At 44.3% G+C, this 23,619-nt stretch overlaps 1 protein-coding gene across 7 annotated transcripts in view; it reads right to left on the bottom strand.

The window, feature by feature from the left end:
• The window catches only part of DDC (dopa decarboxylase), a 115,898-nt gene that overhangs the window by 10,324 nt on the left and 81,955 nt on the right, over nt 1-23,619 (bottom strand). For 6 of the 7 annotated variants that reach the window (XM_063667314.1, XM_054495456.2, XM_054495457.2 and 3 more), the window contains 4 exons: nt 22,898-22,992; nt 19,051-19,118; nt 8,856-8,932; nt 5,685-5,704 (listed from right to left, as the gene is read on the bottom strand). In XM_063667314.1, coding sequence (XP_063523384.1) covers nt 5,685-5,704; nt 8,856-8,932; nt 19,051-19,118; nt 22,898-22,992 — 260 coding nt within the window. Of the gene's footprint in view, nt 1-5,684; nt 5,705-8,855; nt 8,933-16,316; nt 16,682-19,050; nt 19,119-22,897; nt 22,993-23,619 lie in introns of those variants that run through there. The other variant, XM_054495461.2, reaches the window with a different exon arrangement.

Genomic DNA, 23,619 nt, shown 5'->3' with positions numbered 1-23,619 from the left:
AATGCAGCCAGGCGCGACACTCTAGCACAGCTGGGCCATCTGCCAGGTGGGACTGCTTAACCGGAGTCCTGAGTCCCGCACTGCTCCCCGGTAGGAGGGCTTGCAGGTGTTTTTTAAAGTGTGGGTGAAGGCCGGATGCGGTGGCTCACACTTGTAACCCCAGCACTTTGGAAGGCCAAGGCAGGTGGATCACCTGAGGTCAGGAGTTTGAGACCAGCCTGACCAACATGAAGAAACCCTCTCTCTACTAAAAATACAAAAATTAGCCTGGTATGGTGGCACATGCCTGTAATCCCATCTACTTGGGAAGCTGAGGCAGGACCCAGGAGGCGGAGGTTGCAGTGAGCCAAGATGGCACTATTGCACTCCAGCCTGGGCAATAGAGTAAGACTTCATCTCAAAATAAATAAATAAATAAAATAAAGTGTGGGTGGAATGAACGGATGGCAACTGCTTCTGAACACAAGAGAAGCAGCTCAAGGGCCCAGAGCCAGAGTTCTGCAGGAGCTTCTCAAGTCAAAAGGGAAACAGGGACCCAACCTCTGACTCAGGCATTCAGTGTGGTTCCCCCCAGTTGTACGCTAGGCCCTGCCTGGTGTGTTGACACATTATCTCCTTTGAGCTTCCTAGCAGCACTGTAAACAAGGGTTCGGATACCCATTTTCTTGGAGCAAAAGCAGGTATGGAGAGTGACTTGCCCAATGTTACCAAGCCAGCATGCAGCAGAGCCTGAGCCGAACCTGCACACACAGTTGTCTGCTGGTCAGCACTGTTTGCAAGCTGTTGGGCTGCTCAAGAACTAAACTAACTTGTCTTTTGGGAAATCTAAAAGAAGAACCCTTTATCCCACCACTAGTTGACTGAGTATCTAACTAACAGTCAGTAAAACAACGCTTCCCTGCCATGGTTCAGCACGAGTGCTGTGTTCCAAAATCATTCCTCGACCAGTCAACCTCCTACAAATTAAAATGTGATTTCAGTCTAACATTTGGAAGAATACCAAGGTAAACTTAATTTCTGTGGTCCTGGAGTGAAAATGCACACCATCTAATTGAATGCTCACTCAAATGTGGCTCCAAATGTTGTCATGTTCTCTCCAGAGACTGAATTCGATGCACTGTCCCCTCCCCCAATATGCTCCTGGGTGCCTGCAGTAGACGGTTGTGACCCCTGTGTACCCAGCCTCACCTCCTGCCAGACTAAGTTCCTAGAGGAAAGGGACTCTGTCTCATTTGCCTTTTTAGTCCCAGCCCCAAGCCCAGCACCTGGCTTGGCATGGCGCGGCCAGCCCAAATTTTGTGGAAGATTGTTGATGGATGTACTTAAATAAATCAGGAGTAAAACCCATTTGACCCTCATTCATGGGTCATCTGAAAGGATTCTTTATGTAGAAGTCAATTCATATTTGATGCTTCCCGGACATCAAATGAGCTATTTCCTGGTACTTTTTCCTCCACAATTGATCATTTTTAAACCTGTATTTTGTCCCATTTTTGATAAGCCATCAACATCTTCCAGAAAATGCAGTTTCCTCATCCAAATAGCATGCAGAGCTGCATGGCTCAGTAGCTTGTGACCTAGGTCTGTGGTCCTGTCTTTCAATAGGTTCAGCAAACTTTTCTGAACCTCTGTATCCTCCCCTATGAAACAGGCATAATGATACCCACTTTACCCAGGACCGTGCAAACTGGAGGCAAATGGTGCTGTCTTACATCTTCAGTGTGCCATTCACCATCAGAAAGAACACAGAGCTCTCTTGCCACACCTTGTGTCCTGAACAGCCTCCTCCTGGGCCTAACACTCCGTCCTCGTGCCCTCGTCCACTGACGGGGGATAGAACTACCAGGGCCTGCTCATCCTTTTCACCCCACACTTCCTCACTGGCCCAGTAGGCAGCCCACCATCCAGGGATCTTCTCCCCAGACTGATGGCTGTGACAGCCTTAGGTTTGGGTTTCCAGCCTCTTTGAACAAAATGAGAATGTCTATGATATTCCTTCCCATTCCCTGCTGAGCCCAGCAAAGCAAATGCTCTGGGGACATTTGCCTGGAATTCACATTCAAGGTGGGAATCATAGAGGAGCCTGAGAGGTGCATGTGAGCACAGAGAGAGAACGAGGTCACTGCATTGTAGCTAAAATAGCGGCAAAGAGAAGATGCCGGGAAATACGGCCAGGGATATCCCTAGGTTGTGGCAGATGGAGAGGGTTCAGTGAGAGGCAGTGACACTTGTGCCTGCACCCAAGGGATAGAAAGAGCAAAGCTGGGCTGAGAGGTGCCCTGGGGGCTCTGCACACCGGGGGCCCTGAGGCTGCTCCCACACTCACACCCGGCCAACTTGTGTGTGCTTTCCCGGTGGCTGCCCGGGGCTGTCCCCACATGGCCACTCCTGCTTCCTGGGGCTGGTATGCTGAGGCCTAATGCCTGTGCTTCGCATTTAGAAGCCCCTCTGCTCCAGAACAGATTTCACCTTCTGCATTCCATCTTTCGTAATGTTCATGCGTTTGTCCCCTCATCAGCCATGAAATATTGGCTGTGAACACATGATGTGCCATCTCCGGCCCTCTCTAGGGACACAGCAGCACAGAAGGCCAATTACCCCAGAGAGCCTCCCAAGCCTGGTGGATGGATGCCAATGGGGCTGGGCTGCTGTGGTGCTTCCCACCTGCCTGGGTTCCTTTAGAAGCAACAGGCAGCCAAACAAGGAATGTCCCCACATGGCTCCTGACTCATGTACTGCCAGCCATAGTGCCAGGGACCTCAGCATCATCGCCTGCCACAAGTGGCAAGAGGAGAGCTGGCAGGCAGAGGACTAGCTAAGGACTTGGGGCATGTCCTCTTGGGCCACAAAGGGCAGGCTGGAGGATTGAGGTGTCTCAGGTGTGTTTCAGAACAGGCATCAGGGCCTGCGCTGTCTGCGCCTCTGTCTCTCTCAGTGGCCTGGGAGTCTTGGAGGTGGCTTTGGGCCTCACTCACCTCTGAGTAGCTGCAGGAGCAGCTCATAGCTCCTGGTTGGAAAGGGAGTGCCAGTCAAAGGGCTGCCTTGAGATGGGGTGAAAGAGATCCAGGTCTCACAGCAGGACCAACAGGGTGGGGAGTACAGGGGCTGCTCAAAGGATGCTTTGAAAGTAGGGCTGGAGCACAGGTTGCTGATGCTTGACCTTTCCTTAACTGAGGCCAATGCCTTTCATTAAGCTAGTAGAGATAACTAGTAGAGATAACTAGTTGAAGTAACAGAAGGACAAATGCTTTTCAAAGAACGCTTGGCCCATCAAGGCGAGGTGAATGGTGGGCTCAAGTCTTCTGGATTAGCAATGGGGAAAGGGGGTGTGGCCTGAGGTGCTAAGGAGAGTGAGGCTCAGCACTAAAGACAGAAGGGGACATAAAGACAGGGATCAGATTCTTTCCTCACCCCATGAGGGTCAGAGACTGGTGGTGGAGGGAGTAGGATGAGGAACCTAGGGTTGGGGAGAAGGAGTGAGCCCTGAGGACTGGAAGGCCCTAGATGGAGCAGAAGAACAGGCTGGGGAAGCCTCAGGCAAGCCCTGCCACCTTCACGGTCCTGCAGGCAGGTGCCAGTACAGATCTGTGATTCTTGGTGAACAGTAGAAACTGTCTGAGGAGATCATGTTCCCTGAGCTGCTAGATGCGGGCAGAGCTGGGCTGGTTCTTGTCTTGGGCAACGTAACATAAGCCAGCATTGCTGGGGATTGTGCCCCAGGCCTTTGAAAGACAGTGCCAAATTTATCTAAAAGGATTTGTTAGTCAAGGACTAGTTCCTAGAGGACTTGTTAGTCAATACGGAGTTTTTAGCAAAGGCTATGTTATTTTATGTGAACCAGAGATGGTGTTGTGCCTTTTTTTCTAATGATATCTAAGCTGGAAATGAGCAACATTAAAAAATAATAAAATAAAAGGCATGAAGTGTTCGTGCCTGTTACCCCATTTTCAGTCTCATGCTGCAGGAAGCAGCTCATCCTCAGCAGAAAGCTGGATGTGTCAGATGCCCACTGCATAGTCGTTTAGGAAAGCAAGGGACTTTCCCAGGGAAGTAGTTAAATAACAGGGAAATAATTATACCATATAACGTGGGATTCTGTGTAGAGTTTCTGTACTTACTAAGGCTGTGGAGGAGTGGAGAAGGTATTGCAATTTTAGTTTCGGTGCCATGAGAACCAGCTGCAATGTGGTCTGTACAGCACGTGGCCCTCATGCAACATGAAGTCTGAGAAAAGCCACGAACCAGAGGAGGAGACAGAAACACAGGCCACAGCATTGCGGGGATGCAAGGTCAGGGTGAGCTGGTCCTCAGGTTATTTTTAATATTATTGTCATATTTTCCCTTCAATAATAACTTTCTAAAAGATAAGTCAGATTGTTAATGGGGATTTATGTGAAAGTTTTAAATGGCATCATCCATGGATCTTCCCCGTGTGCCCTTATGTGCACACACCCTGACCTTTCTCCTTGGGTGTGGAGCTGGGTGGTACCAGGCAAACTTTGCCAAAACTGTCCTAGGACAAGCCTTGATGGTTTGGGAAGGTTTACTGCTGCCCCCGCCTCCTGGCTCACAGCTGTCACAGGAAGAAGGCAAGCTACCCATGCCTTTGAGGGGCAGCCCCTGCTGGGTCATTATCACACCGGCTGCTGACAATGTTTGCTCCAAACGCACTTAGACACACACCTCTGTCAGGAAATGGCAGCCTCTGCTTTGATGATGTCTGGTGCCCACCACACGTGGACACAGGTCATTTTTTTTTTTTTTTTTTTGAGACGGAGTTTCACTCTGTTACCCAGGCTGGAGTGCAGTGGCGTGATCTCGGCTCACTGCAACCTCTGCCTCCCAGGTTCCAACGATTCTCCTGCCTCAGCCTCCGGGGTAGCTGGGATTACAGGTGCCTGCCACCATACCCGACTAATTTTTATATTTTTAGCACAGATGGGGTTTCACCATGTTGGCCAGGCTGGTCTCAAAGACCTGACCTCAGATGATCCACCCACCTCAGCCTCTCAAAGTGCTGGGATTACAGGAGTGAGCCACAGCACCCAGCCACAGGTCATCTCTTGATGGCAGAAGACAGCCAGCTCAGTGGCCACACCTCTGTTCCCCCTGAGTTTCACCCTCCCCCTTAGGTTCTATTCTTTTGATAAGCCTCGCAGTACTGTCTTTGGTCCCAAATTCCTTTCCAGACTAACACTAGAACAACCTGGCATTTTCAAAGTATGCCTCATTCAACACTTGTTTCAAATAAAAATGAGAGAGGACCAATGCATTTGAGACTAGGCTGCTGAGATGACTGGCCCCACCTGGGAGCTTTTTATGTTCCCTGACTCCTCCCTCACTCTCCCACTGCCACCACCAGTGCAGCCCCAGGCACACAGCAGCCCAGGGCAGAAGGGCCTTTTCCTTCCAGAGGAATGAGGGGCAGAGGCTCCTTCCCCCTCCCCAGGAGCAAAGTCCAGGGTCCAGGTTTCCCCCTCCTAACCTGAGACCTCTGACTAGGGGGCTCAGCACAGCTGCCCGCCACCTGGCAGGACCCCCCTAATTTGTCAGTTAGGACCCAGTTAGAAGGTGCCCACCAGTGCGTGCTGATCATGAGAGTGGGGGAGGAGATGCGTGACAGCTGTGGCGTAGCCCCCAGCACTCCACTAGCATTTGAGATTACAGTGGAATCTCCCACTTACCCGGTAGTCAGTGATAAGCCCTGGAGAAAAGAGAAAGAAAAAGAAAAAAGAAACTGTTAGACAGGTTTGTTGATCACACACTAATCCTTTTCATCTTCCAGGTAAATTTCTTGTGTTTTCTAAGCCAGAAATAAAACTGCCCAAAGGCTGGGTCTGGGTGTTCTTTGTGGCACTTCCCAGGGTAACATATTCTAAGGGAGTGTCCCGAGAACAGGATGCCCAAAACACAAATTGGAAATGTTACGCTCTCAACAGACCCCCATTAGTTTTGCTTTCTGCAGTTATATAGCATGAACATCTGAGGTTTCATCTAGTGCCCAGTAGAGAGTTAGCATTCAGATCACGTAAATCGTTCATCATTCATTCATTCATGCATGGGAAGGTGAATTTGTGATATACGGAGTGATTAGAATATTTTAAAAAGAAGAGAATGAAACTCTTGGTGGGATTATTCATCTCTGTAACCGTGGATTTTAGCAGATCTTAGTTCAGTATCTGGGACAGAGCAGACACTCAGTGAATATCTGCTGAGTCAGTTTTAACATCCAGGAATCAGTGGCTCCACATTGGTTATGAAAAATGGCTGATTTGCTTTTGAGCCTCCCCTCATGCCTAAAGCAGCAAATCCCAGGACCATAAAGGAGAAAGAACCCTGGATGCAGGCTCAGAGACGGGAGTTTCTATTAATACAAGTGATCCTGCGCAAGGCGTCAGGTGAGGATTATGACAACATGCTGCAGTCCTGCTACACAGATAGGTGGAAAAGGGAGTCTCGTGCTCTGGGAGTAGATCCACAAATGTGGGCTGGACCAGGCACATCAGTGTCCCCTACTTCCCCAGTCAACAGGGCCTGTGGCAGGGCCATAGCAGGCCCTGACCATGCTCAGCTGGGACAAGCTGTCCACCTAATACAACCCACACCCCACCCTGCACTTCATCCACTGCACAAGAGTGCCTACGTTGTATTTACAAGAACATCTGAAGTCACCAGTTTGTATCATTCCCTAATAGTTATTTTCTCCACTAGCATAAAAAACGGCAGTGCTGGGAGGAGATGCAAGACCTCCACCCCCTGTTTTATGAGTGACCGAGATGGAAGCCCAAAGTCACACAGCCTATCTCAACCCATATGCAGTACTCTCCTTTAGGCCACACGGCCTCTGATTAGTAAGGGAGCTTGTTAAACAAACATAACATCAGTAGCAGCATCTGGCAATGATTTACAGAGACCACTGCAAATGAAACAACAGCACTCAACAGAGTGCATGCAGGAAGCACTCAGTAAGAAATTGTCGAGGCCGGGTGTGGTGGCTCACACCTGTAATCCCAGCACTTTGAGAGGCCAAGGCAGGCAAATCGCTTGAGCTCAGGAGTTCAAGACTAGCTTTGGCAACATGGTGAAACCCCATCTCTACCAAAAAAAAAAAAATTCAAAAAATTATCTGGGCCTTGGGCTGTATGTCTGTGGTCCCAGCTACTTGGAAGGCTGAAGTGGGAGGATCACTTGAGCCTGGGAGGTGGAGGCTACAGTGAGCCAAGGTTGTACCACTGCATTCCAGCTTGGGTGACAGAGCCAAACCCTGTCTCAAAAAAAAAAAAAAATTGTCAAAGAACCAGATGATTGTCATGAATGAAAATGAGGGAATGGCCCACCTTTTTAGTTTCTATTACTGCACCATCTGATATGGTAGCTACTAGCCACATGTGGCTGTTGATATTTAAATTTAAGTTAATTAAAACTAAAGGAAATTAAACTTTAGTTCTTCATCAGACGAGCCACGTTTCAAGCATTCAGTAGCCACATGCGGACTGGTGGCTGCCATATTGGGTGGTGCAGAATTATAGAAGACTTCCCTCATTGCAGAAACTTCTACAGGAAAGAAAAACTGGAGGCTTTCAGTAGAAGAATTCAGATACGGTGTCTAATTAGTGCAAGTTCCTATCTGCTTCTCCGTGAATCTGCTTCCTTATGGATGAGTAAAGAACTGGCCCAGTTAGAAGCTTCCTTGCACAATTCTTTACTGTTAACATAAAGAAATGACAAACCTCTTAGCCAGTAATTTCCTCTGACAATGGTTTTACTTGAACTGTGGACTACTTAATAGGTCTTATGTGCCTCATAAGATGTAAAACTCCATGAGATACATGTGGGAAGGGCAGCTTGTATATTGGTAATTGGTAAGTGGTGCAGAGTTAAAACAAAGCAAACAATGCATTGAACAAGACTGGTAAGAAATACAGCAATATATTAGAATTGTTTGCATTTGAGTGGTGGGATTATGGGAATTTTCTGGCCCAGCATTGACTCTATTTTCCAAATGTACATCTTTAATAATAAGGAATACATCTTCAAAGCCTACATGACTAGTGTAACCACTTTACCTCCTTACCAGTGTTGTGACAGAATTTTCAGTTATCAAAAAAATTCTATTTATTTTGGTTCTAGTTCAATGCCTACCATTAATTGGCCAGATACACTGGCCCAAGTCAAATGAGACGACATAGGTGAAGTGCAAAAGCCAAGAATTGTGCATTCCCTGCTGTGGCCCCAGAGCAGCCTGTATCCCCTGATGCCACTTGATAACTGCCCGCTCATCTCCTCCCTGCTAGACGTTGCAGGTGGGTGCTGAGCCTCCTTGGCTGTCACCAGCGCCAGGCACAGAGAGCAGGCCTACTGACCAAATGACTTAGGTGCACCTTTGTGTGCTGATCTGAGCCTTGGCTTCATCTTATTTTCTCTTCCCTCACCAACCCTACTCAACCTCCTTCATTTACTTTGCCTCCTCATGGTATGGTGGAAGGTGATGCAAAGCCTTTTTGTAGACATTATGGCCATCGTTATGTTGAAGACGTTTCCTTGTCTGCAGGCAGTATGCATGCCCATATTAAAATCCCATGGCTATGCCCACCTGCCCCCTCCTCCTGCAATGAGCCCAGCAGGTTCTCAGTGCTTCTAGAACAGAAGCCTCCCCAGGGAGCCTCCCCAGGCCTCTTAACCAACCCACAGGGAATGGGCTACAAGGGCAAACCCAGGAATGCACAGCACCCCGGCTTCTCTGTGGGAGCCTCCTTGGATATGGATGGTCTTCCCCTAACTCCCAGGGACCTCCAGGGCAACTCTGACAGGAACAAGACCAGAAACAGTCCACAGAAAGCAGGCTCACAGCTTACCTGAATCCTGATGGCTGTGCTTCAGGTAAGTGGGGTCCAGTCTAAAGGCTCCCGTTAAGTCTGTTCTCTTTTTCACCCTGGTTTTAGAGAACAAATGATAGGGCTGATAACCAAGCAACCTAGACTGGACCACCTCTCCCCTCTCCCCACCTGCCTCAGCTCAGGTACCTGCTCCCGGCCCTGCCATAAAAACCACTCTGCCTTCACGGCCCTGTCTCTGCTCCGAGTACCTGGGGAGGGGGTCTTAGAATAAAAAATAAATATTTGGTCTTTGTTACCGGTTCCTGGCACACAGCTCCTAAAACTCTTGAGATCTCCTAGTGATAAGAGTGGGTTTTGCATGTTAATAAGATAGCTGGCAGCTGGGGTCTCCTCAATGGCTTCCAATCTCCAGGGAGGGTAGGGGGCTGGAGGTGAGTTGGCCAGTGATTTAAGCAATCATCCCTACTGAATGAAACTCCATTAAAAACTCCTAAGTGGCAGGGTTGGAGAGCTCTGGGTTGGTAAATGCTTCATGATGCCGGGATGGTGGCATACACAGAGAGGGCATGGAAGACACGTGACCTACCACCACACTTGTACTTTGCCGTTGCATTTCTTCATTTCTACTCTTTATAACCTGTAAACCTAAGTAAAATTATTTTTTGAATTCTGTGAGTTGTTCTAGTAAGTTACTGAACCTGGGGCAAGGGTTATGGGAACACCCCTGAGCTTGTAGCCATGGTGGACAGAACTGGGGGTAACCTGGAGACCCAACACTGTAACTGGCATCTGAAGTGGGGGCCGGCTGATGGGACTGAGCCCTTAACCCTGTGGAGTCTGATGCTACCTCTAGGTAGTTACAGTCAGAATAGGAGTGAGTTTAGGACACCCAGCTGGTGTCTGCAGAGTTGGAGAACTGGTGTCAAGAGAGAAAACCACAGAGGTTAGCATTTGCTCCTCTCTCTCTTTCCAGGGACGGCACAGTGCCTGGCCCTGCTGGCATCAGTAAGTGTGTGTGGGGTGAAAATTCCAAGGGCTAATGAGCGAGAAGGCCAGGATGCCCTGGGCTGCAGACAGGGGTCCTCTTTCACCTGTCTGCACACGGAGCACTCACACTGGTAGTCATTCTGCAGAACTTGGACCCAAACTCTCACTGGGCTGGCCTTTGAAGGACCTGTGCTTTATGGTAATTGCCATTGCTCTGCTTCATTGGCAGTGTGGTGACACCATCACAAAGCAATTTTGTAGCAAATAAAGTATCCTAAGGGCAAACTAGAGAAGAAATGTTAATCTGACAGTAGCTTAGGCTTGAAACAAATAAAACGTGAGAGTCCCTGAAAGACAGAACTCAGTGAGCACAAAATAGGATGCTGGGATGTGGCTTACCAAGGAGGTGAGAGAGAGGCTGGATTTATCTATAAAAGATCATTGAGCCTTTATTTTTGTTTTAAGGTTAAAGACAGACAAAGTCAGTTGGAATAATAAGCTGTCTAGTATATATTATTTCTTTGACTTGTGGAAGAAAATTGATTGCACCTAATTTTGTGTGTGTATGGGAATTTTCTTGCATCATAGGCATTTTATGGGGAGCCACTGGTTGTGGGGGGAGGTCCTTTGGGTCTCTGCATTAGAGAAAGCTCTGTGCCTAGCTTTAAAGAGAAGGAACCAAGAAGGATGTGAATATTTATGGCTATCAGTAGAACTCTGCCCTTTGTCCACAAAGACCACACTTTCCCTTCTCATTCTCAGCAGGGGCCTTCCAGCTGTTTTTTAATTTAAAAAATTTTGCACTAATTAAAGCCATACAAAAGATGTAAAGAATAAATCACCACCCCCTGCTTATGAAATAAAACTTAAATTATAAGTATTAATAAAAGTTAAATATTCCTGTCCCTCACCTGCTTCCTCTCCCTGTCCCACACAAGAGGCCACAAGGTTGAATTTGTGTTCCTACTCTTACGTAGTTCTACAAAATTTTCTCTCCAAATCCCTAAGCAATCTATATTATTTTGCACACTGCTAAACATACTGTAACATAAACTTAAGATGTATTATCTTAAATTTTATAATTCCATGCATGTTTCTATAATTTACTTTCTTACCCCAAAATAGACCTATGAGTTTCACGTTCATTCATGCGCAGAGCTCTTGCTCACTCATTTGTATGACCTCATGGGATTTTAGTGCATGCACATATCCCAATCCATTCATTCTATCATTTCCCATTTATTGATAGACAAACTACACTGATGTGGACATGGGACAATCCCTGTGCATACTCCTGGAGCCCCTAGTGCAGCGCCCGTCAGCCATGCATCTGCCAATGGAATAGCACAAGGTGAGCTATGTTAAGGTTGGAGGAAAGCATCTATCTATGGCCCTACTCAATAGCACCAAATCAGTCTCCACAACAGTTGTGCAGTCTGCGAGCTCCTCTCCATATTCTGTTCAATGTTTAGTATAAAGAGACTATTGTAAACAACCTATAGTGTTTTACTGGGATTTCAGTTTACATTTCTGATTACTAAGGAGGGTGAGTAACTTCGTATTTATTAAGCATATCTGTTTCCTCCTTGAAAAAGAATTTTTTATTCATTTTTCTGTTAGATTGCTTATCTTGTCATATTGGATTGCAACAATTATACTGGTATAATTCATACTACTGGTCAAGTAGTTTTATATTTATGTTTGCTAAATATTATAAGGTGTCAGTGTCAATATTTGGAATGAGGGTTATAAAGCCATAAATGCAGCCCAAAAGAGAATTATCTTTGTGTAACTTTTGGTAAGTAAGGCATTTAATATTGTTGGTTTAATAGCAAACAGTTAATCCTGAATTATTTGGCAAAAAGAAAAAACAAATATATTTATTTAACCTTAAGTTTTTTACATAGGTAAACACCTGAAATTCGCAGGCTATAAAATTGGTTAGCAGGGAAATAACTTTAAATGATGACCATCAGTTTTTATAAGTAATCTATTAAAAAATTAATTAGATAAATATAATAGAATAAATGCGTGTTAAAAAAACTTGACATATAATTTAGAATCTAAAGTAACATTGAACAAAATAATAGATATTGCTTAAATGTCTGAGTCATTTCCAATTCAAAAAAAATATAGGAAAATGTTTTTCTAAAAGACAATGTGTTCTTATTAAAAAGAAATAATTTTTGTCTAATTCAAAGATTACTTAAAGGTCATTTCTAAAACAAGGTAAAAGGAAACAGTAAATAAAAGAGATGCAAAATATGTTATAAATATTAAGTGGTATTTTTGGTAAGAAAGATTAAAAGGAAAATAATTTTACATGACAAAAATGTGGTGTGATATATTTTTTGTCCTAAAATAAAATCACTGGTTATTTAAAAAAGAGGATGTTTGGGATAAAACAGAAACTCCAAGTATTCAGTAAATGGTTTGTGTAAGTCATAATAAGGTTTATAAAAAGATAATTTATGAAAAAATGTTTATGTGATCAAGTTGGCCATGATTAAAAGAAAATTATTTATAATAGTCTTTCTAGAAATTGGGCTTTGATATTAAAAATACACTAATAAACTAAAAAATTTGTTAGAACAACTAAATTTTCTTAAGGTACTGATTTATTCTTAATAAAATTACAAGACATTTTAATTTTCATAAACCAAAATTTCAACTTTAATTTCATCTCACTGTTTTCAGCTTTCTCTCCCTTTCAAGAGGGCCTGAGATAGTAACTCTTTCAACTTTTTATCAGCTCCTTTAATTTTTTCCCCTCTGGTTCTGACCAACGTTGTGGCCTGATTAAAAAATATATCTTATCTTAAAGGTCTAAACTGAATGGTTTTCTTTGTTTGCTTGTTTGTTTGTTTGTTTTTGAGATGGAGTCTTGCTCTGTCACCCAGGCTGGAGTGCAGTGGCACCATCTCAGCTCACTGCAGCCTCTGCCTCCCAGGTTCCAGCAATTCTTGTGGCTTAGCCTCCAGGATAGCTGGGATTACAGACACACGCCACCACGCCCAGCTAATTTTTGTATTTGTCGTAGAGATAAGGTCTCACCATGTTGGCCCGGCTGGTCTCGAAGTCCTGACCTCAAGCAATCCTCTCACCTCAGCCTCCCAAACTGCTGGGATTACAGGCATGAGCCACCACACCCAGCCTAAAGCAAATGCTTGCTTCCTATATTATTCTCTAAATTCTTCTATGAAATAGAAAACTCACTTATAACACAGGATGCACTCTTCCTGTGTCTAACTAAAGTCCTATGAAAACTGAGATTTAAAAAATTAAGGTTATTATATCTATATAACTTTCTGTATTGCTTCTAAAGTCATTGTACTGTTACAGGACTTTGACTCCTGGGTCTAAAAAAGATACCAAGTCCAGCTAAGTCTTAAACACTGACAGCAGTTAAAAGCCTCATCTTCAGACCCAGGAGAAGATGACAATCAAAATAAACTGTGTTCATGAGACACAGAGCCAGAAATTAAAACTATTCAACCCCTCTAGGCCCAGGGACTATCAGACTATCACAGAAGAGGTGGATACATAAGATTGGAAGAGCTAATATTGAGAGATAAAATTAGTTTAGTTTCTCTATAAATTAAACACTAATATCAAAGGTACACTGATGCAAGACCAGCATCTGTGTCCCTATGCCAGATTAACAAGGTTTTCTTGGGACATTAACCCATTCTTTAATTAAAAAATTATAAAAGGTTATAAAATGATTTATGGAAATTGTATATTTTGGTCAAGATGATTAAAATTTAATAGATTTGTTTATAAAATTTGAGAGAGATTTAATTGGCCTCATACTGTCTTTATTAGAGTTTATTGTTTAGAAAAGTAAGTCTCTTCTCTCAAAGAATAAAGGTTGTGAAATCTTTGAGTTATCGCTTTGGCTAAATGAATGACTGATTTTACAATGACCTCTGTGTGATCCTGTTCTGTCATTCGTTATTTTACCAAGGCCTTGATTGGAATGACATTTTCACATTGCCTTGAGAAAATAAGGGTGACCTACAGAGCTAGTAAAAGCCTCTTAGAAAAACTGGCCCCATACCTTGTCCTTTACAGGGTCCTGACCTGTGGTAAGTAAAAAATGTCACTTTCTAACAGGGCTAGGAACCTCAAGTTTTCTTGGGACCTTGAAAATAGAAAAATTCAACCAATTCATACAGGTATCTATAGGCACAGAAAAATCCTTGACCGGGACTGAGGCTTTTAAAAAGGTCTAAATCAGCTGGGCACGGTGGCTCATGCCTGTAATTTCAGCACTTTGGGAGGCCGAGGTGGGTGGATCATGAGGTCAGAAGATCAAGATCATCCTGGCTAACACGGTGAAACTCCATCTCTACTAAAAATACAAAAAATTAGCCAGGCATGGTGGCACGCTCCTGTAGTCCCAGCTACTCAGGAGGCTGAGGCAGGAGACTGGTTTGAACCCGGGAGGTGGATGTTGCAGTGAGCCGAGATCATGCCACTGAGCCGAGATCATGCCACTGCACTCCAGCCTGGATAACAGAGCAAGACTCTGTCTCAACAATAACAACAACAAAAGCTCTAAATCTTAGATTCTTTATGAAAAGGTTCCAACAAAACCAATTTAAAAACAACAACAACAACAACAAAAAGAGCAAGAGAGCAAACCTATATGGCAAATGATTATTCTTGCTGCACTTTATCCAAATAATCAAGCCAATCATAATAGAACTAAAACTTATTTTACAAATAAATTGGCCCTATTATAATCTTGTATTTAATAAAATTGGGGAACTGGAAAGAGAAAAATTATGTTTCAAAATAAACTATAGTACATCTGTAATTAGAGTCTAGCCTTGCCTAATGTTTGTCTGTTTTTATTATTTTCTACAATTTGGGCTGAATTCTAAAATTTTTCGTGGCTACAATTCTCCAAATAATGTTGTCAGTTTTTTTTTCCTCTTTCTTTTCCTTTTTAATCGTGATTTGAAATCACTAAATATTAAGCTATGCTTTTCTTAAAGCCCTGTAAACTGAAGCTAGACAACGTCAACTTTGGAAGAAAATAACAGGAACCTATTTATATACGTAAATCACTTTCATACCTGCCTACTGACATAGGGACTTCAGAGTAATACGGTTTATGTCAGTTTTCCAGGGTTGTTCTCCCTTTATGTTTGTTTGTTTGTTTGTTTCTCTCTCTCTTCCTCCACCTATTTTCTTCTTCATGGGTCATGAGACTTTACAACCTGCTAAAAATGAGCTTTCCTAACAACATGGGACCTGTCTAGAAATAAACTGTCTTAGTCACAAGAGGCCAGACAAAACCCCAAGACTAGAGATGCATTTTCTTCTAAAATGCATTTTCTGAAGACTTTTTTTAAAAGGGGATGGGAAGAAATGTGAATGGAAAATAAAAACTTGGTGTCTCAATTTACTATGCCAAAGGAAAAAAAAATAAGCTGGAGGCTTTCATGCAAGAAGATACCTTTCCTTTTGTTCCTAAGCAGAAAGCTACAGATAAAAGGTTAAATATCTCTACAGGTAGCTAGTCTATGCTCACCTTATCTTATATAAAGAGCTGATTTACTGGGCGTGAAGACAAATATATCATTGACTATTCCCCTACCTGCTCCTTTTCTCTTACAACACATGGATTCAGTAATGTGACCATACCCTCCTTCTTTCCCCTCCAGCTTGCTTTCACCTTTAAATACTGCCGGCCTCAAAATCGTCTTTGGAGAAAGGCACAAACCACACCCTGTTTTTGTGATTCCATGTTTATTCTTCCAGGAGTGTCCCTAACCTTAGCAAAATAAAACATCTGAATTGATTAAGACCTGTCTCAGATATTTTTTGGTTAACAGGCCCTAATCCAATGTGACTGGTGTCCTTATAAGAAGAGGACATTTGGACACAGGTGAATAGAAGGAAGACCATGTGAGGACAGGGAGAAGACAGCCAACTGCAAGCCCAGGAGAGAGGCCTCAGAAGGAACCAGCCTGCTGATGGCTTTATCTCAGACCTCTGGCCTCTAGGACTGAGAGAAATCATCTCTTGTTTAAGCCAATTGTCCATGGCACTTTGTTAAGCCAGCCCTAGCCAACTAATGCAGGCACAGTGCCCCCAAACAGTAAAGATCAGCAATTTCTGTGCTAAAACACAAATCCTTCAAAAATCAGATTTCATCTATCAACGTTCATGCCATTGTTATAGTGTCATGGGACAAAAACTTGGGTTTTGGAGAGATCTGATTTTTCCAGGTACAAATCATCTCACCAAATTCTTTGACCTTTGTTCTGTCGAGAACGCACTGGCTCAGGAGAAAAAGAGCACATTCTCTATTGTAATTTAAAAACATATTTTGTAACCTTTCAAGCCCATAGGAAGGTAAGAGGTTCCTGAAGTATTGCAACCACCCTGCCCCACCACTGTTGCCCACTCCAGAGGATGGGAACTAACCCCATCGCCCTTCTCTTGTGGCAGACTTCGAGACACCGCAGGCCTCTCTTGTGTCTTAGGGCTTACGTTTAATTCCTTCTACAAGGAATTAAACTCTGTCCTCTCTCCCTTTTCCAAATGGCCTGGCCTCATCCCTGTGTGTCCTATGTCTCTTCCCTACATCACCTCCACTTTGTCAAATTTCCCCTCACAGGCTGGTGGCTGAACTGAACCCCGAGTGCCAGGGAAGAGTTGTCCGGGACAGATGAGTGCACAGCCGCCAACTTGCTGGCATCAGCTCTGCAGTGTCTGTGGCAGCCTTGGGGCATCAGCTCTGCGGCAGGCACTCCACGGCCCAAAAGGCTCAACTCCTTCTCACCACTGCACTGACTAAGCAGGTTTTCCTCAGCCTTAACATACGCACTAGTTGTCTGGACCTGAGGGCAGGACGCCGCATTCATTACACTCCTTCTTATCATGTGTCAGTATTTGCCTCCAAGATTAGGGACCCAAAATATTTCTGGTCCCTGACCGCTTCAGTTTCCTCATCTGTAAAGATGCGTGGCAATGTCTGTGTCCCTCATCACAGGGCTGTCGTGGGGGTCCAGAGAGCTACGAGAGGTTAGGGACTTAGAAGGCAGCCTGGATGTATCTATCCACAGTCACTAACAGCCTTGCTGATATCACTGTTCTATCCAGGCATTGAGGACTGCCTCAGGGCACACGAGAACCCCTCCTCTGGACAGCCCATCAGCCCTCGCCCTGCTCAAGGGTGGTTCTAGGGCTTCCTTTGTGGAAGGCATCTGAGGACGCCTGCCCCTTGCAAAACAAAAGCATGTGGGGAGAGCCACTTGTTCCTGCCAGAGCCTGTGGACACTCTGCCTGGTCCCTCCGAACTCCAGCTCCCTTAGAGAATTTTCCCCACTGACCAAAAACCTCAGCAGAGTGGATTTACATTTCAATCAAAATTACCCCTCGAATAAAGGGACCTCTGGCACACCGTGCAAACTGTCCTCACTGTGTTCCACCTTGGGTGAAACAGAAAAACACAACCACAAGAATACAAAAGAATACTCACATTCATAACAGCCATGTCTTTCATAAATACTTATTTCAGACAAAATTAAGTCTGAAATGCCCACATACCAACTGGTTTTAAAATTATATAGCGGAAGTTTGGGGAAAAAGACTGACAAAAAATAATTTGATTTGTATACAAGTAAAGGACTAGAAATGTGGTTAGCCTTAAAAAAAATACAGGAAAACGTCAAACGGATATTTTGGTAACCTTGAGAGCTGACATTAGTTGTTTTGTATAAAAATTGCTTTCCTCATGCTTAGGAGGAAAGTGAAAAGTTATTCACTTAATTACATACTGAACAATTTTGCAAAGCCTTCTGAAAATTTGGAAAATTTTGCAATTTTGCATACTGTACAAAATTCATGCAAATCCTCCTGGCCCTATGATCAATCAATCAACTTCTTACTTTAAAACTTTAGAGAAACTAGTTTCTAGTGTCCCTGTACCACTGCCCATCATCATTTCTTTAAACATTGTGCAGGTCGTGTAATATCACCCACTTTAATGCTTTAGTTCTTTTTCTTATTCTAAATATCACCAAGGTATTATTGTGCTGTTATTAAGAATTTCCAGCCAGGCGCAGTGGCTTACGCCTATAATCCCAGCATTTTGGGAGGCCGAGGAGGGCGGATCATGAGGTTAGGAGATCGAGACCATCCTGCCTAACACGGTGAAACCTCGTCTCTACTAAAAATACAAAAAATTAGCCGGGCGTGGTAGGCGCTTGTTGTCCCAGCTACTCAGAAAGCTGAGGCACAAGAATGGCATGAATCTGGGAAGCAGAGCTTGCAGTGAGCCAAGATCGCACCACTACACTCCAACCAGGGCGACAGAATGAGACACTGTCTCAAAAAAAAAAAAAAAAAAGAAAAGAAAAGAATTTGAGCCAAGATTGCACCACTGCACTCCAACCTGGGCGACAGAGTGAGACACTGTCTCAAAAAAAAAAAAAAAAAAAAAAAGAAAGAAAGAAAGAAAAGAATTTCCAGGGAAATTCTTAGGAAACATGGTTACTATTATTTTTCCTTCGTGAATACTTTTCTCTTTTTTTGGAGACAGAGTCTTGTCGCCAAGGCTGGATTGCAGTGGCATGATCTCGGCTCACTGCAACCTCTGCCTCCCAGGTTCAAGCGATTCTCCTGCCTCAGCCTCCTGAATAGCTGGGATTTCAGGAATGCACTACTACACCCAGCTAATTTTTTGTATTTTTAGTAGACACGGGGTTTCACCATGTTGGCCAGGCTGGTCTCGAACTCCTGACCTCAGGTGATCCACCCGCCTTGGCCTCCCAAAGGGCTGGGATTACAGGTGTGAGCCACCGCACCTGGCCTTAGCAAATACTTTTAAGCATTTGGACTCAGATTGCTTAAACTTAGCATTAGACTAAGACTGGTTATGAATCTAAGAATGAAAACACAGAAGCTACTGAATTAGAAGTGTGTACTTGCATTTGTTTTCTGTTAATGCTGGATAAATCAAATTACAAATTGTCCTTTTTAGGCTCCTCATTTCTTATGCCAGTATGTTGCAATGATATTCCCTAGATAAAAGTTTCCAGCGAGGCTAAGAATTAGCAATAATTCCATCAAGGGTTCAGAAACTGCAGCAAGCAGTGAGCGAAGTGACTATTGCACCCCTTTGGCTCTGGCATCTTCCCTGCCGGCTTCTTTCAAATGCACTGTCACCTCGGACAGGCAACTGACATCTGTGAGCAGGGAAACTTACCACATGGCAGAGCAGTCAAAATTCACCAATAGCCATTTGTGGGGATTAAAGTTGAATGAATCTGCAAACTGCCAAAGAACAAGAGTAAGAAAAAGAAAACATTTTCCTTATAAATATTTAATTATAAAGAAGACCCCATACATGATAATAAAAGTTTATGGCACAACTAATCCACAGTGGTAGAGGCCAGGTAGGGTTGCCCAGGGGAGTAGTAACTTACAGTGGGTAGGGGAGTCTTCTGGAGTGCTGGAATTGTTCTACTCTTGAGCTGGGTGGTAAGTACATGGGGGTGGGTTTATGTATTTAGAGTTGATTTGTATGTTTTGCTATATCTAGATTATACCCTCATAAAATGGAACAAGAATTTTAAAATTAAAAGTTTATATTCCCAAATGAAAAGCATTTTCAAATTTACATAATCTAATGTGACATAAAATGTATCCACATCATATTTTAAATTACTGGAATATTTGGAAAAATCAGAATTGTCCTTCACAAGTACAACGTACAGGAATTGTACTGATTTGGCCTGTGAAATACTTTATGCTTGAAGTTCCTTCCACTTGTTGAGCTAGCAAAGTTCTCAGACTACACGTGTCAGGATAAACAGTGGGAAAGAGGAAATTTTATTACTAATCTATAGTAGGTAGGGATAAACCCAGTTTTCATTTAATTGATGGGTTCTTTTGCCAGCATTGCTGTAACATATCAACAATTCTCCCCATTTATCTAAATGTTTCTCTCTCTCTCTCTCTCTTTTTTTTTTTTTTGAGCAACAGAGTCTTACTTTGTTGCCCAGGCTGGAGTGCAGTGGCACGAACACAGCTCACTGCAGCCTCAACCTCCCAAGCTCAAGTGATCCTCCTGTCTTAGCTTCCTAAGTAGCTGGGACTACAGGCGTGTGCCACCACACACAGCTAATTTTTAAAATTTTGTTTGTAGAGACAGGGTGTCTCATTACGTTGCCCAGGCTGATCTTGAACTCCTGGGCTTCAGCCATCCTCTTGCCTCAGCCTCCCAAAGTACTGGGATTACAGGTGTGAGCCACTGCACCCCAAACAGATCCTTTATTTTTAAAGACAATATTCAAGTTCATTGCATTCCTAACAGCTACAGACTCCCGTAGCTGGAAGATCCTGGATAACAACTGTGAACAACCGGCTCTGGCTGCGTGCATCAGTGTTAGGGGCTACCTTATCTTCAAGGAGAAAATAAGAGATTCCAGCCACCAAGAGTAGCAGAGGAGGACACTGAATTTTCCCTTAGCTGTCATAAATGGTGCTTTCTTTTTCAAATGCATGTCCTGGCTTTTCAAATCATATCCTGGTTTATCACCTGACTGGTGAACAGGAACAGGGTCCACCTTAATGGCCAGGGATTTGGCCATGCGGCTAGATTCGTAATTGATACCGAAATAAAGGTGGCTGCTGCAGTGAGGCGCCAGTCTGGCCGACTCTCCTACTGGGAAACTTTTCAGTCTTCCCAACGCCCTAGGGCACCTCCTGTCTACTTGGTTTCAGGGATGTGCACCGAGGAGGCAGCAGAAGCTTGAGGGACCTGGGGGGCGTCCTGGGAGGCATTTGGTCGGTGGATGACAACTTTCCACTGCTCTGGAGATCCAGGTTCATTTCCTTCTAGGTTTCAATAAAAGTAATTTTGAGAAAAGGACAGGAAATTACAGCAAGTTTCATTTGTTGATAAAAGGAGACAAAAGGTTAAAGAGGAGCTCTGTTTGCTAGGAGTTTTATGAGTTCCCTCCTATGGGGCTGATCTGTTTAAACTTCTCTCATTACCCAGCAGTGATATTTTCCTCCTGCCGACCCGAGAGAAAGGCTCTTATCTCCAAAGGCAGGGCCACAACAGGATATTGCAGCCTCCTTATCTGCCCCACTGAGACGCACAGCCCTCAGCTGGGCATGGAAAGAGAGTCGGGAGCAATAATGCAAGAAAAATGGCAATGACTCATTGTAGAGCATGAAATCCTGTCTGCTGCTGATAGGATCTGGCTGGAAAGCCCATTGCTATGGTGGTCTGACAATGAGGCACCCTTCTATGAAAGATGAAACCTCAAGTTGTCAGTTCATGGGGAAAAGAAGAGCAGTGGTAGGAAAAGATCACGAACCCTAAACCTGATACCCAGAGTTAGAAAAGAGCATCAAGCTCAGGCCAGCCTTGGGGAGGGCACATAAATCCCAGAGGACTGCTTAGCCCTTCCTCCCTTGAAACTGTCCCAGGACAGATATTTCAAATAATGGAGATTATCTCCATCATGCCATGCATTTATATGATACAGAGATTTACTCTTCATTTCCCAGCACCAAACACCCACCAAACTAGCTACCGGCAATGAACTATATCAGCTGGGTACTGGCATCACATTATGAGAACTACTCATATACTACACCCTCTCCCCAGTGCATACATAGGCCTTTGGAAGCTCCATTTACCCCCAAGGATCCATCATGTAAGTCCTAGGTTGTATTAAGTACTCAGCAAGTAATTATTGAAAGAATGAGTGAATGATTGTGACGGAGACATAAACCAGAATACTACTTCATTGATTAGTAGTAAGAGGATTATTCTTTCCAAGATGGGGCCATTTGTATTCTATACCTCTGGTACCCACTTTTCTGATATTACAGCATTATGAGAATTCAAAGTTGTAATTAGAATAGTGATTAGCAAACCTGACATGCAAGCAGAGGAAGGTGTCAAGGGAAAGGTTTTCTAAGACATGGTAGAAAATAGCAAAAGCACCTAATGCAAGTTCAGTATTTACTGTCTGCCAGACACTGTTTTTAAGCCCTTAAAACATGATTAACTCATCTATCCCTGGCGACAATCCCACACCGGATGTATTCTTATGAAATCTATTTTATGGAGGATAGGGAGGATATCTAACTCGCCCAAGGGTACACAGCTAGTCTTAAGGATAAATCTAGGATTCAAACCAAGGAGTCTAATGCAGAGGACTGTGCCCTTCATCTGCCATCACACATGGGTGAGGTCTCACGACACCTCCTGCCCCTTGGCAGAAAGCATTTCTTTCTTGGCCAGTGCCACAGCTCCCCTGCTTTGCTACCTCCTTCTCTTGGACACACTGCCAAATACTGCCTCTCAGGACCCTCTATGGCATTCAAAACTGAGTTCTTGGGGAAGAGAGACTTCCCACCCTATGAGCCACCACCAACAATGAAATCCCACTTGAGTCTGAAATAACACACCACAGTATATCAATAAGGTCATTTCTTTGTGTTAAGTCTGTACCAATTTACATTCTGTTGCTTTTCGGAGAAGCGGAGTGTTGGTCAATAATTTTGATTGCTACTTCTCAAAAGAAGCAGGCATTTCACTTAGCATTAAAGACCATGCTTTACAATTTCCAGAAGACTGCCTGGGGCATTTAAATGCATTGGTAGCTTCTCGTTCAATATTGGTTAAAGTGAATATCATGTTCAGATGTATGGGCAGAACATGACTGTCACATTGAACCAGATTGTATGGAATTGCGGGTTGGTATTTTAAATTACTCTTTTGAGTTTAAGTTCATTAAGATTTTATTTTGTTCCTACTTTCCCACAGTTTTATAAGCTAACATCTATTCTTTCTGTTTGGGATTTGTGTAGATTGAAATGGAACTGTAAGTGTCAGGAGTATTTCAGGAGGACAGGCTGTATGACTGGGGAAGGCTCTCAGCCCCTGTTCTGAGGAAGTGGGAATTGGTTCAAACATAATTGGCTAAAACAAACCTCATAGCGAGAGATTGGATGTCAGCTCCTCATGAAGGGAGAGGTCAATAACAGAGCACTGTGAAAACAGCCTTAGGGAGAGCGAAAGGTGCACCTACCTCCACTCCATTCAGAAGGTGCCGGAACTCAGGGCAGATGAACGCACTGCCTGCGTAGGCCGCATCGACGTGCAGCCACATGTCTTCCTTGTTGCCTAAAGTTCAGAATCAACTTGTGAGTCCCCAGATGGATGCCTCACCATGGAGCCTGCCAGCTGACCTCACCCTGTCTGAGCACCTTCTTGCGTAGAGCATGCCAACAGTATTTGCTGAACTAATGGCTGAATCCCCAAAAGGCCCCCTCATTCGAAGGCTCTAAAGCTGAGGGCAGTGTGTGTGCTGCTGGCCCCAGACACACACCAGGGAAAATGGAAGCCGCTGCGCCACTTGATTTTCTCTCCTGACACTGGCGGCTAAGTGTAACTCCGAGGGACCATCGTGTGACAGCCTCATGTTACTCACCTGCATTTTCCTCCAGTGACACCACCCTTTCCACCCACCTGGAATTCCCTTCCTGGTTCCCTTTGCTAATCCATTCTCAAGTCCTCCCCCAAACATCACCCAAGGGGAGGTCTGCACACAGTCCACGCTGACCTCTACCTGCCCCACTCCATCCCCACCACCAGGTGAAGTTCTTTACTTTACACCATCTTAGACCATCCCCTGCTTTCTTCACGAACAGGGTTCTGTTTTCCAACCATGCATAGCAGCCTTGTGGGCAGGGGCTGCCTCACTCAGGAGCTGGGAGAGCCACAGATGTAGCATGCTCCTTCAATTTTGAC

The sequence above is a fragment of the Pongo pygmaeus genome, chromosome 6, assembly GCF_028885625.2.
Source record: "Pongo pygmaeus isolate AG05252 chromosome 6, NHGRI_mPonPyg2-v2.0_pri, whole genome shotgun sequence".
NCBI classification, from domain to species: domain Eukaryota; kingdom Metazoa; phylum Chordata; class Mammalia; order Primates; family Hominidae; genus Pongo; species Pongo pygmaeus.
Note: the sequence above shows the minus strand (reverse complement) of the source record. Positions and strands in the feature narration are given on the sequence as shown.